A 14,427-nucleotide genomic window follows, 5' to 3' on the forward strand; every position below is an offset into this window, starting at 1 on the left:
CAATTCCGTTTTTTTTTTTTTCTTAAAATTGATCCAACTTGCAATTCAGACCTTTTTCTTGCAAGTTGTAAAGTCAGAATTGCAAGATATAAAAATCACAATTCTGACATTTTCTTCTCAGAATTGCATGATATAAACTCATAATTCTCATATATGACTTTTTTCTTGCAATTCTGACTTCATTACTCCCAATTGCATGTTATAAACTTGCAATTCTGAGAAAACAATCACAATTGCAAGATATAAATTTTGAGAAATTCTGAGAAAAAAAGTCAGAATTGTGAATTTATATCTTGCAATTCTGTCTTCATTTCTCAGAATTAAGAGATATAAACTCGCAATTGTGAGTTATAAAGTCCAATTTTGAGGGGGAAAAAACTGATATGTTCTCGGAATTGCGAGTTTATATCTCACAATTCTGACTTAATTACTCGCAATGGCATGTAATAAAGTCAGAATTACGAGATATAAAACAATCACGATTGCAAGATATAAATTCACAAATTCTGAGAAAAAAGTCAGAATTGTCAGATAAAAAAAAAAGTTGCAATTACATTTTTTAATTTTTTTATTCAGTAGTGGAAATGGGCTTCCATAGTTTTAAATAGTTGATTTCTATCAATGTCTTAATAAAAAGATCTAGTTCATTTATGTGTGTAGAACAGGTTCATTATTCTGAAGTGTGTTTTACCGTATGACACACTATCTTTACATTGTGGTACACAAGTATTTATTACATGCATGCAGATATGAAAATAATCAATGTCTTTTTTCCCCATGTCTATTTTTATGTTATATTTTGGGTGATTTTACCTTATTTGACTGGACAGGAAGAGAGGAGAGAGATGAACAGGACTGGGAAAGGACCTCAACATCTTAGGTTGTGAGGCACATGTTGGAGTGCTTCCCACAAGGCTATTGCTCAGATGCCCCAGTGATTTAACACAGTCAATATGGCTGCATGACATCTAACTAAAATTATTAATATATAAAGCTTTAGAATTATGGTTTAGTATGTATAATGATTGATGTTGTAAACTGAACTGATGCTACAAATGTTTATTTTCCATTGTTTTGCATAATTTTGGTACATTGTCACTAATGGCAGACCTCAAGTGGTAAAATCACAGGCCAAGACAACAGAATAAATGCATGGTGAGAAATTTATTATTTATGCTTGTATTATCGTTTACGTTTTTCAGACTGTGAATTTAACACAAGTCCATGATTCTTCTAACAGAGCTGAATCTGACGTTGCTGTATCCCATATCCCTGAAGCTCCTGTACTCTCCAGGTCTGAAGTATATCATCCTTCCTCTATAGTGGGGCTGCTCATACATGAGCCAGTGGCCGTCCATCACATGGCAAGACTGGCAGTCGGATATGCGATAATGGTCCATGAAGTTATCGCAGTCATCTGTCAACTCGTACATCTGACCTCCGAAGTTCTCCCTCTCATAGATCCTCATTCTGTAAGGTCCCCTGTACTGTAAGATAAAAAGAAATGTATTGATTCAATCTGATTCAATACTATTATAATACTAACTGTTATCATTACTGTTTTATTTTTTGTTACCTGAGGAACCATGCGACAGGACCTGATGCCATCACTCATACCCATGCGCATGCCATCAGCATACTCGCCCCTCCTCATAAAGAACTGGTTTCCCATGTAGTTAGGACGGTCATAGACCACAAAGCAGCCGCTCTCCACTCTGCATGAATGACAGCGGCTGAGGTAGGTAGACATATCAGAGCAGTCACTGCTGCACTCATAGGAGCGACCCTGGAAGTTCCTGTCCTCGTAGAAGATGATCTACCAAGAGAAAAGTGAATATTAAAATCTAAATCCTCTCTCTATAAGCAATAATCTTTAACAGTTGAAAAAACGTGTTTTTTTTAGCTTGTATTACACACCAGGTATGTCTATTAGCGCTTGTTTATGTAGCAAATGTTGAATATGATTACAACTAAAACATATTTATGAGTTTGACTGTTTTCACTTAATAATGTTTATCTTTGCATTTAATGCATTTCTGGAAGATTTAGCTGTTTTGGCAGGTCAGCTTAAGGCCACCCAATACATACCTTGCCCATGTTTGCTAGTCTTCGTGGGATTCTGTCCAGTTGCTGTCTGTCTGACTGCTGCCTTTTATACTTTATAGGCTGATAATGGTTTTTGTCATTCAAATACCCTGGAACCTGATGATCAAGCAGGTCTGTGTCATTTCTGTTAATTTAAATTGTGCAATCACAGCCTACATGAAACAAATAGAATGAAAGACAAACAGAAACAGAGCGTGACAGAGAGACAGCAAATGAGAGTGAGCAAGAGATTCACGTTGAGCTAAAGTTCCAAGTCTGAAGAATTTCTTTAGGTAGCAACCATTTTCCGAGTACGTTTATTGAAGTAAATGTAAATAAATGTCACTTTCATGTCAAACAAAATGATGCTTTATGTAATTTTTGCATCAGGTGATCTGCAGGTACAATCTGCTTTTAAATGATTTTAGTTTTCACTTTACATAACTATAGCGGTTTTAACAATTCTACCACGAGAGGTCACCAGAATTAAAAAATAATGTGAAGCAAAACTTTATGTACATATTTTTTATATTCAGTCTTTAATGTGTCAGCTTTGACAAAGTACACCTCATGTTTCTTTCATATAAGTCCCTCTTTTCCCATTCTGTACTTTGAGCATTTGATTGCAGTAATAATATTGGAAATTTCTAGTTTATTTAATGGTTGATTAGACATTATGCAGATATGTTTTATCAAACTCTGTCCTTAACATGTGAAGAAAACTTTTTTAGGGGTGTTTTTTTAGGCACAGTTTTGAGACCTGTACCTCAACCTCTGCATATGAAATGGGTTATTAGTAATGTTCAAGAGAGTGGAATGGGTTAAATGACGACTGTGTCTTGCACTCACAATTTTACAAAAAATGTGGTTCAAATGTCAAAGAGAATTATTTATAGTACAATTACTTTTACTACTTTTGACCAATAGGCTGTGCTGTTACCAAATTGATAGAATATTGTCATAGCATTGTGGCACTAAATAAAGCAACATATTTAATGTCAGTAGGCCAAAGCATAGTAAATGTGATAAACTTATTACAGGTTTAATAATACATTATTGACTAAATTCAAAATGGCGACATACTGTACAGTGTGTCCAACATTGGTATTATTGCACTACCATTAATTAAAGGAATCTAAAGCATCATGAGGTTAATTAATTAATAAAAACCTGTAAGCATGTATTATATATTTAGTGTTTTTTTAGGTACTGCCATAAATATCTTAGGTATTCTCAGGGCATAATGCTATGATGGATATACTGTAACTTTACCTCCACGCTGTCACATTACATGAAAAATTATTTTGTGTATAAGGAGATTAAAATTTTTGCCACAGTGATCTTTAAATAGATTAGTTCACCAAATAATGAAAATTCAGTCTGTAATTACTCACCCTCATGTTGTTCCAAACCCGTAATACCTTCATTCATCTTTAGAACACAAATTAAGATATTTTTTGATGAAATCTGAGAGCTTTCTGACCCTCCATTGACAGTAAGGGTCCTACCACATTCAAGGCCCAGAAAGGTAGTAAGGACTATTAAAATAGTCCATGTGACATCAGTGGTTCAATACTGTTTGTGTGCAAAAAAAAAGTAACTTTATTCAACAATTCTTCTCTTCTGCATCACACTAGCGCCATGTTGGTATCACATAAACATAAACAACGCATGGTGCACATGTGCTCTATGTCTGCAGCATTCATTGTTTACATGCGAGGAAACTGCACACATGCGTCTTGATACTCCAAAATGGTACTAGGCTGACGCAGAAGAAAAGAATTGTTAAAAAAAGTTGGTATTTTTGTTTAGTTTTCTATTCAAAACCTATTCTCGTAGCTTCATAAAATTACGATTAAACCACTAATGTCACATGGACTGTTTTGTCGAAGTTTTTGCTACTTTTCTGGGCTTTGAATGTGGAAGGACCCTTGCTGTCTATGGAGGGTCAGAGAGCTCTTGGATTGCATCAAAAATATCTTAATTTGTGTTCTGAAGATGAACGAAGGTCTTACTGGTTTGGAACCACATGAGGGTTGGTAATTAATGACAGAATTTAATTTTTGGGGGAATCATGCATTTAATAGTAGAGTTTGTAATGTACTTTTATAATCTTTGATCGATTCAAAAGTTATTAGCAAACATTAATAAAAAAGATGTTTCAACATTATCTCATATTCTAACATATTTTATAAGGTGGCTAATTCGTATGAATTTTTACGACCTCACCCGTACGATTTTGTACAATTTCTGTGAGAGGTAAGTTTAGGGAGGTCATTGGCATGAATTCCTACAAATTCTTTTTACAAATCGTACAAATGTATATGAGTGATATTGTACGAATTCGTAAGAATTAGCCACCTCGTAAATTGTGCGTGAATTGCTGTGAGATTGGGTTGGACATTTTCAGACACTACCAAAGAACTGTGAATAATTGTGAAAAACTTTTTAATCACACAGTTCTAGTATCTGTATCATGAGAGTTCTGCCCACACAGGACATCTATTTTCATTCTACTGCACCACTTTTTCATTTCCATATGCAAACATGCACTAGTTGGACATGTTTTGCTCTTGCACTCAAGTCTTGTGTTAATTAAAAGTGTTTTGTGTGATTGGCCCCTAAGAAACAGATGTTGTTTTAACACCAGTGCTGATAGTGTGAGGGTGCTGTTGGCAAACATTTGAATGCATATTTCTAGCAAGATAAATAATCAGCCTGAGCTGGCTATGTAGACAAACACTAGTTTAATCAGTGCATAGTGGCATGTTGTACAAGCCTGAGGTTGGGCTTCATTGGCTGAGGTTGGGATGCTGGGTACTCACAATTTAATTGTTGAACGAATCTATGATTCAGTGCTTTCGAACAATACATTGAGCTTAGATATTTTTTTGAATTGCTGATTAAATTTTTTACAACCTGTGCCTTTGTTTAGGACTTGTATAAAGAGCACAGCACGGTTTGCTATCCAACATTTCACATCTGACAATGACGACTGAGAGCGTAAGTGCCTCTTTCTCCCTGACTGTCTGTGTCATGATGTTTTAGCACAATGTAAACTTTCAGTGTTGTGTTTCATCTGACAGATTGTGTTCTACGAAGACAGGAACTTCCAGGGAAGATCCTATGAGTGCAAGGGAGACACAAGTGACCTTCATTCTTTTTTTAGCCGCTGTAATTCTGCAAAGGTGAAGGGGGGCTTTTGGGTCCTGTATGAGCGGCCAAACTACATGGGCTATCAGTATATCCTGGCCCCAGGGGAGTATCAAGATTATCACCATTGGATTGGCTTCAATGATTGCGTCCGATCTTGTCGCCTACTCAGGCATGTAAGTCCAATGGCACCACAAATTGCTCTCAATGAGTCTGTGTTTAAGTTAGCAGTGTGGTTAGTTCTGTATATAGAAACATCGTTTGTATCTCCTCAAGGTTGCTGGACATCTCAAGCTGAAGCTCTTCGAGAGGCCCAATTTTGATGGCCAAACATGGGAAGTTACAGAAAGCACCCCGTCCATTCAGGAACGTTTCCTCTGCAGAGAGGTTCATTCCTGCAAGGTCCAGGAAGGTCCCTGCGTGTTCTTCGAGCACGCAAACTACCGTGGACGTCAGTACCTCCTTGAGAAGGGAGACTACAGACGCCACACTGAATGGGGGGCCATGCATCCCACTGTGGGCTCAGTTCGTCAGATCACCACAGATTGTTGAATTGAAAACCTGTTGTCGCTACTACTGAAAAATTAAATTATTTGAAGAGGCATTCATTTATGTGAGTCGTGTCTATTTTTGTCTGTTTGTCATAAAACAGTATAAAGCTAGAATGCTCCTAACATACTTTAGTTACGTTAAAATATAATTCCAAGCTAGTTTATTATATATAGTTCTACAAATGACTGTCAAATCAGATGAAGTCACCTTTATTTTTATAGTGCTTTATACAATAAAGTTTGTTTCAAAGCAGCATCACAATATTAAACAGCAAAGTAACAGAATCAATAGTCCTTTTCACACATACGGTCTTTAATAACAGGTTAAATAACAGGTAAATTACCTTCAAGAGATCATATGTGTGAACAGGACCTTTTCAAAAGTAGTGGTTAATTCATTCTGGCAATTGTAGTTGTAACATTACCAGTAAATTACTGGTAATCTGCTCGGTATAAATGCAAAGCGAGATAACCGGGAGGAGCATAAATGTCTAAAGTTGTCTAATACGATGTCTTTGGGCCAAAAGCAGCTGCATGAATGTGAACATTTGAGACAAAAATAAAAAAAACATCAACAAAAACACTGACCATGTATATCATTCTATGTTTACAAACACAACACCGGTTAGAGGTTATTTCTGGTTAATGATACGGTTATTTAGAAACTGATGTGTGAATGGTGCTTTACCGGTAAAAAGATGGAACAGCACATTTTTGTATTTACCAGTATGGCCATTCCAGTAATTTTGCGGAAGATTTTACTGTTATTACTGTGGAAAATGGGCTAATGATGAAAACTTTAAAAATGAGGCAAATCCAAATTCTGCTGTAGCGAAACAGTAGTTGAGTATTTGTTCACTTCAGTTATGTAACTGCACTTCAAAATATAAAAGTTCCAAAAGTTATTATTTTTTTTTTTTTGCAGCAATGCCATAGAAGAACCAATTTTGTTTCCCCAAAAAACTTTTCGGTGAACAGTTCTTAAATAAACCTTTTTGAAGAACATTTAAAAAAATCTAAAGAACCTTTTTTGACTATAAAGAACCTGCATTTTCTGCATTTGAAAGGTTTCATGGATGTTCAAGGTTCTTCATGGAACAATCGATGCCATTGAAGAACTTTTATGTTTAAGAGTGTGTTAAGTTCAGTGTGTAGTTTAGTTATTCAATTTAATGTTGAATGTTGATTCACTTCAGTTTAACAGCAAAATTTGATGTAGCTACAGCAGCTCTGCAGAGTGTTGTTATTGTTGTTACTCAGTTCAGTTAAATTTAAGTGGTGTTCTCATTCGATAATGTCAGTGTGGTAATATTACTGAATATTAAGTGTCAAAAGCAACTGTGGTAAGGAACCCAAACTCCCTCAGGTGACAAAAATGTAGAAAAAAATGGCCTAAATGAACACAATGTGATATTGAGCACTGTGTAATATTTTTCATACAGTGTGCGCAGCTCTTTAGCAGATATAGTTACAAGTAAGCAATTTTACATATTTTATATTTTGATTTTTTTTTTAATTTCTTAAACTAAACCTTATGAACAAGAGTTGTTGAACTCAGATATCAGACAAAAACAACAGTAGTCTAATTCCTAAACAACTTACAAAGCAAATCAAAATCAGTTATTTTTATCAGATTCTGTTACATAAATGTAAGATTATATAAGGTTATACAAGGTTAGAATATGAATTATATACAACATTGTATATGACATTCTTATCAGACAGTTTGTATTTACATTGATATCAAAAGATTAGATTAGATTAGATTAGATTCAACTTTATTGTCATTACACATGTACAAGTACAAGGCAACGAAATGCAGTTTAGGTCTAACCAGGAGTGCAATAAGCAGCAAGTGCAGGATAAAGGTATAATTTATAAGTTATAAGTGCACTTATAGGAGATATGTACAGGGGGAAGCTATGGATAATATTTACAAATGAAGTACTCTGAACATAATTTACAGATGATAATTAACTACAATTAGAATGTACAAATAGATGAACACAATATACAGGTTGCTATTAACTATAATGTCAATTGCAGGTAGATTTGAACATAATATACAGGTTGCTGTTTACTAAAGCAGAATTTACAAATAGACATGTGTAGATATAGATTTATCACAGATTTACAATATGTATATGTGTAAAGGAAATGTGCATTTACAAATGGGTATGTACAGTGTAGTGCAATGAATATTAAGTAGTGCAATGGTAGTGGGGAGAGTGTAGGGTGTGTGTGAGGGGGGCAGAGGTGTCAGTGGGGGGCAGAGTTCAATAAGGAGACAGCTCTGGGAAAGAAGCTGTTCCTCAGTCTGCTGGTTCTAGTCCTGTGGCATCTGAAACGCCTGCCGGTAGGCAGGAGAGAAAACAGTTTGTGGGCGGGGTGAGAGGAATCCTTAAGAATACTGCGTGTTCGACGCAAACAGTGCTTCTTCTGAATGTCCTCAATGGATGGAAATGGAGTCCCTATGATGCGTTGGGCAGTTTTCACCACCCGCTGCAGTGCCTTACGCTCCGCAACAGAGCAGCTTCCGTACCAGACTGTGACACAGTTTGTAAGGATGCTTTCTATCGTGCAGCGATAGAAGTTCACCAGGATAGCTGAGGACAGCTGGTTCTTCTTAAGTGTTCTCAAGAAGAAGAGGCGCTGGTGAGCCTTCTTGACCAGGCTGGAGGTGTTGGTGGTCCAGGATAGGTCCTCCGAAATGTGGGTCCCCAGGAACTTGAAAGATGAAACAGACTCAACAGCCATCCCATTGATGTGGATGGGTTCGTGTGAACCTCTTCTTCCCTTCCTGAAGTCCACAATGAGCTCCTTGGTTTTGGTGTTATTAAGGAGCAGATTATTGTCTGTGCACCACGTGGCCAGGTGCTGAATCTCCTCCCTGTAGGCAGTCTCATCGTTGTTGCTGATGAGACCGATCACCATAGTGTCGTCTGCAAACTTGATGATGGTGTTAGATCCATACACAGGCCTGCAGTCGTGGGTGAAGAGGGAGTAGAGGAAGGGGCTCAGCACACAGCCCTGTGGTACACCAGTATTGAGCGTGAGAGTAGTGGAGGAGATGTGGCCTGACCTAACGTGCTGAGGTCTATTGGTCAGAAAGTCCATAATCCAGTTACAGTTACAGTTACAAAAGGCTATTTTCTGTAATTCCACACACCATGATCAGATATTTGACATTATAATTGCATATTCATTTCTATAATTGAATATTGCTTTATAATAGCATATTATTTCATAATTTTTTATTTACCTAGCATATATGGAAATATGAAATTTCTACTCAGCTGTTTTCAACATAATAATAATAAATGTTTTTTGAGCACCAAATCAGAATATTAGAATGATTTCTGAAGGATCATGTGACTGGAGTAATGATGCTAAAATTCAGCTTAATGCTAAAATTCAGCTTTACAATCACTGTGTTATAGTTATGTCAGTTTATGTACTTGGTTTTTCCCATTGTCTCTCCCCATTGATCAGGCTCCGCCTTGGCCCTCCGGATCCTCGGTGTCGCCCAGGATCTTTGGCTCTCCATTTCTGCCTCGGGCTCCTCTGCCAGCTGCTCCGCCTCTGTCGGTTGGCAACCTGGAGTCGTCAGCCCTTCCTCCACCATGGCTCCTCCCTCCGTCAGCCAGTGTCCTGCACGTCCTGCACAGGTGCGAGAGCCGGCCACTACATCCGCGACGGTGGAAGTCAGCGTGGAGCAAGTGAGGGTAATGGAGAGCCCTGCCCACTGCACCACCGCTGGGGGTGAGATGGAACAGGATTCTGGGGACTTAATAGACTTCTTTTCTGAAGTTTTGGAAGACAACTCTGGTGATTTAATAAACTTCAATACCGAATGATCTACCTGTCATGATCAATCTGTCTGTATGAAATTCCCACCCACCCCCCCTCTTCTGCTTATGTCTCCGTCTGTCTGGCCACCGCTGTCCCCTGACAGCCCCTCTGCTCACCCTCAGCCCACCACCTGTGCAGTGGGCTCACCGCGGGTCTGCCAGCTTCCATCGGTGTCAGGGCTGGAGGATCACTCATCTCCGCCTCCAGCCTCAGAGTCCAGAACTCCACCTCGGCCCTCCGACCCTGCGGCTCCATCACGGCTCTCAGCACCCTTGTCTCCATCGTCACCCATCGGTCCACCAGCTCCACCGGGCTCCCTCGTCTCTCCGGCTCCGCCCTGGTCAGTCGTCGTCCCTCCGTCACCTCAGGACTCTGCTCCTCCGTCTGCGCCTCGTCACTCCCTCCCACCAGCTCCTAAGGACTCCTCCCTCCCTCCGGCACAGCCTCCATCCTCTGTCGCTCCGGCTCTGCCGCAGACCTCCGGATCTCCGCCTCCGCCTCGGTCGCCAGAGCCTCGGGCTCCGACTTGGCCCTCCAGATCCTCGGTGTCGCCCAGGATCTTTGGCTCTCCATCTCCACCTGGGGCTCCTCTGCCAGCTGCTCCGCCTCTGTCGGTTGGCAACCTGGAGTCGTCAGCCCTTCCTCCACCATGGCTCCTCCCTCCGTCGGCTCCACCGTGGGTCGTCATCATGGCTGCGGTCTGGGTCTGTCTCAGCCTCTCCTGCTCCGGGTCCCTCCTGTTTTCCCCTTGGCTCCTCCCACAATTGTCTCCTCCTTGGACTGTCTTGTCTGCCCTAGGACTCTGTTTTTTGTCCCCCTCCCTGGGTTCTGTCCTCCGCCAAAGCCTCCTCCCTCATGGACTCTGTTTTTTCTGTTTTTTCCGCCCCTCTTGTCTGTTTTGTTTCTGTTTGTACGGTGCGAGGACGCGCCTATGCGGAGGGGGGCGTAATGTTATAGTTATGTCAGTTTATGTATTTGGTTTTTCCCATTGTCTGCCCCCATTGATCAGTGTAACTTGGTTTAACCCTCGTTAGAGTCATCCCCTTCACCTGTCTGTAATTATTAGTTCCCCTTTAAAGTCTGTCTCTGTGTTCAGTACGCTGTCTGTCTTTGTATGTTACAGCTACGTGTGTGGATGTCATTCGTGTTCCTGATCAGTCTGCTCCTTGGATTTTATTAAAAGACTCTTTTTGTTTGTTAACTCGTGTCATGTTTCGTCCATCCAGCACCAAACCCGTAACGCACTGGAATTAATTAAAATATATTCAAATAGAAAGCAGTTATTAAAATAGTACAAATATTTCAAAATTGTACTATTTTTGCTTTATATTGGATCAAATAAATGCTGGTTTGGTGAGCAGAAGAGACTTCTTTAAAAACATTAAAAATCTTATTACTCAAAGACTTTTGACTGGTGTGTATATTAATGGTTTTAGTTTCTATTTTAGTTTATGCTATTTATACCAGTTTATAACTATAATAAACCTGGTTTTAACCCAGGTATCACCTGAAATAATGGCAGCTATATATATATAATGTACAGCTTATACACAGTTTCTGTGTTACTGTGCAACTAAGTAAACCTGTCTAACAGCAGAGCAAGAGTTTGGGGTGGAGCGCACAAACATATATGCATCAGTTAATTTGGGACGTGTTACACCTCATCCAATATGAGCATCTGGCTAGACGCCAATACTCCTCCAGCTATGCCAGCATCTGGAAAACAATTTAATTAGCCCAATAAATATTTTCTGGACTCAGCCATTGCAGAATCAAAAGGTCAGGGTACAATGGCCGCTCATTAATCTGCAGGAACAATCTAGAAACATTCGCAGTATCAGCTGTTGCTGCAGCCATTCATATAACAATGATGTGCCTGGCAGAGCAACTCAATGTGAAAGATATAAATCACGCTCATTGCCCTTTAAATACACAGCATATATCAAAAGGAGGAAAGAAATTAGCCCTAAACATGGACAGATTGGGAAAAGTAAGACATTTTGCTTGCTTAAACTGGCTCTGTGATCTTTTCCTTGCCTTAACTATGTTTCTACATCTTCTTCCATACAGATTTTCTTTTATGAGGACAAAAACTTTCAAGGACGTTGCTTTGAGTGCAGCATGGACTGCCCAGAGTTATCGTCCCACTTCAGCCGTTGTAACTCCATCCGAGTTGAAAGTGGGACCTGGGTTTTGTATGAACGTCCAAACTACATGGGCTGCCAGTACATCTTAACCAGAGGAGAGTATCCTGATTACCAGCACTGGATGGGCTACAGTGACTCTATAAGGTCTTGCCGCAAGGTGCGAAATGTAAGTCATCCCTGTTTGGAGAACCTTAGCTGGGCTATTTTTGCACTGTAATTGTATTTGGCTTTCCATTCTGTCTTTTGTAGCATACTGGCAATTTCCGTATCCATCTGTATAAGCGGCCTGACTTCCAGGGTGAGATAATGGAGTGCAGTGAGGACCTGCCCTCTCTCTATGACCAATTCCGTCACCGTGAGATACATTCCTGTAACGTTCTGGATGGGGCCTGGGTCTTCTATGAGCATCCTAACTACAAGGGACGTCAGTATTTGTTGGAGAGAGGCGAGTACCGCCACTTCACTGACTGGAGTGCCATGCATCCTACTGTCGGCTCCATCCGCCGTATTCAGGAGATTTAGGTCTTTTGTGTAGCGTATAGTTGAATGTTTCTTAACTGTTTAATAAAAAATGACACTGAGCTCACCTAAAGCTCCTGTCTCCTGGTTTATTTTGGTCCAATTAAAAGTCTGCTGGTCTTTAAACAAAGCATTTATGAATAAAATAAAATAAAGAAAAATATATTATTATTGTTGTTAATTATTTATTATTGATTGTAAAAAGTGATCTATACCTGTGATAAAGCTGAATTTTCAGCAGCCATTACTCCAGTCTTTTGTCATATGATCCTTCAAAAATCATTCTAATAAGCTGATTTGGTTTTATGCTTTGATGAAAAGAAATTCTTAATTGAATAGAAAGTCTTTATACCATCTCTTTTGATCAATTTAATGTCTCCTTGCTGAATAAATTACCCTCAAATTGTTACAAACCAGAAAACCAATTTTTATTTTTTGGTAAACTATTTTTTACATTTATTTAAATAAAATAAAATAAAATAAAATAAAATAAAAATCAATAATAATAATAATAATAATAATTTACTGACCCTCGAGTTGTTCCGAACCAGAATTTTTATTTTTGGGTAAACTATCTTTTAAAATAAAATTAAATAATAAAATGAAATTTAAAAAAAAATATATATATATATATATATAATATAATATAATAATTAAATTAAATACAAAATAAAATTGGGTAAACTATATTTTACATGTATTTACATGAAATAAAATAAAATGTACATAATATATAAAATAAAATAAATCAGTAATAATAATAATAATTTAGGGACCCTCAAGTTGTTCTAAACCAACTGAACTACCTTTTACATTTAAAGAAAATAAAATTCAATTTAATCAAAAAATTAAATTAAAAAATAAATAAAATAAATCAATAATAATAATAATAATAATAATAATGTACTTACCCTCATTTTTTTGTAAACTATCTTTTACATTTATTTAAATAAAATAAAGGGAAAAATTAAATTACATTAAATTAATAATTTACTGACCCTTTAGTCAAAATAAAGTTCAAAATTAGTTTGAAAATAAAATAAAAATGTAAAAATATATAAAATAAAATAATTCAGTAATAATAATAATTTACTGATCCTAATGTTGTTCCAAACCAGAATTTTTATTTTTGAGTAAACTTTCTTTTACATTTATTTAAATGAAATAAATATAGAAAAATGTGTGCGCACATGTATTTGAAATGTTAACCACTTATTGATTGTCATCTCATAGCTTTCAACATCTACTGTTGATATAACTCAATACTCCCCTCTGTAGGCTTATTGCTTCTGAATGGCCTCTTATAAATTTAGATTTAACAATATAGTTTAGATTTCTGTAACATTTCATAAAATAAATAAATAAACATGAATGTACATGTTTTTGAGTGCTGTCATGATAAACTGTACATTTCACAGTAAATAAACAAACAATTAATTAAGTGAAATAAGTTAAATATGATAAATACAGTTGCATGTAAAAACGTAAGTTTTTTTTTTAAGTGTATTGCTAATCTGCATGACTGATAAGGAATTAGGCTGAAATAAATACTTTAAAAACAAACCTCCTCTTCAGGCTTTTTGCTGTACTGACACTGAGGTCAGGAGTTTTGTTTTTGCTACCAGTACCTGTTCACATGAATATACATACCACACATGTTTTTTAACCATTTGTATGTTCAAAAGAATGAATGCTTGTGTGTTTGCTTAGACAGAGAGCATGAGATGCCAGTTGTGTGAGCAACTGATGGTCAATAGTCCGTGCTAAATCTCCTCATACAATAGTTCAGGCCGTGTTGATGACTCAGGAGCTTTGCCAGAGTCCAGCATATACCCAAAGTCCACAATGCTGATGCAGGCCAGAGAGGAACAAGGGTATGCCGAAACAAAGGGGCTTTTCTGCACAAAGGCCACCAGCAAGCACTTTTTCACCAGTGGGCCCAAAGGCCAGCACGTATCTGTTGGTCCAGATTCCTCCATAGGCCTCCAGCAGTGAATGGAAGGACAGTTCACAAAGTTCACTCACTAGTAGTTGAGCTACTACTTTTTCTGTTAGCCTGACAGCGCCCTCTTGTGGTGCGTTTTTATAACTTTTTAACATATGGTGCTCGGGTTACCTGT

General features: G+C 37.9%; 3 protein-coding genes across 4 annotated transcripts; 2 read left to right on the forward strand and 1 right to left on the reverse strand.

The window, feature by feature from the left end:
- Window positions 1-1,145: 1,145 nt before the first annotated feature.
- Window positions 1,146-2,150, reverse strand: crygm3 (crystallin, gamma M3). Its single transcript, XM_073845727.1, has 3 exons — window positions 2,089-2,150; window positions 1,577-1,816; window positions 1,146-1,487 (listed from the first exon to the last, which is right to left on the reverse strand). Exons 1-3 carry the CDS (start codon window positions 2,095-2,097, stop codon window positions 1,212-1,214), a joined length of 525 nt encoding a protein of 174 aa, XP_073701828.1. The 5' UTR covers window positions 2,098-2,150; the 3' UTR covers window positions 1,146-1,211.
- Window positions 2,151-5,020: 2,870 nt separating this feature from the next.
- On the forward strand, window positions 5,021-5,846 carry crygs4 (crystallin, gamma S4). Its single transcript, XM_073845725.1, has 3 exons — window positions 5,021-5,088; window positions 5,172-5,414; window positions 5,515-5,846. The coding sequence occupies exons 1-3, from the start codon at window positions 5,074-5,076 to the stop codon at window positions 5,788-5,790; spliced, it is 534 nt and encodes a 177-aa protein (XP_073701826.1). The 5' UTR covers window positions 5,021-5,073; the 3' UTR covers window positions 5,791-5,846.
- A 5,647-nt stretch (window positions 5,847-11,493) lies between these two features.
- crygs3 (crystallin, gamma S3) lies at window positions 11,494-12,380 on the forward strand. 2 transcript variants are annotated; one of them, XM_073845752.1, is made up of 3 exons: window positions 11,494-11,631; window positions 11,712-11,945; window positions 12,038-12,380. In XM_073845752.1, the coding sequence occupies exons 1-3, from the start codon at window positions 11,509-11,511 to the stop codon at window positions 12,308-12,310; spliced, it is 630 nt and encodes a 209-aa protein (XP_073701853.1). In that variant the 5' UTR covers window positions 11,494-11,508; the 3' UTR covers window positions 12,311-12,380. The 2 variants fall into 2 exon arrangements, with proteins under 2 accessions (XP_073701853.1, XP_073701855.1); XM_073845754.1 differs by having other exon boundaries at window positions 11,586-11,631; window positions 11,712-11,954.
- The last annotated feature ends 2,047 nt before the right edge of the window (window positions 12,381-14,427 follow it).

This window comes from Garra rufa, chromosome 8 (assembly GCF_049309525.1).
Source record: "Garra rufa chromosome 8, GarRuf1.0, whole genome shotgun sequence".
Taxonomy (NCBI): Eukaryota; Metazoa; Chordata; class Actinopteri; order Cypriniformes; family Cyprinidae; genus Garra; species Garra rufa.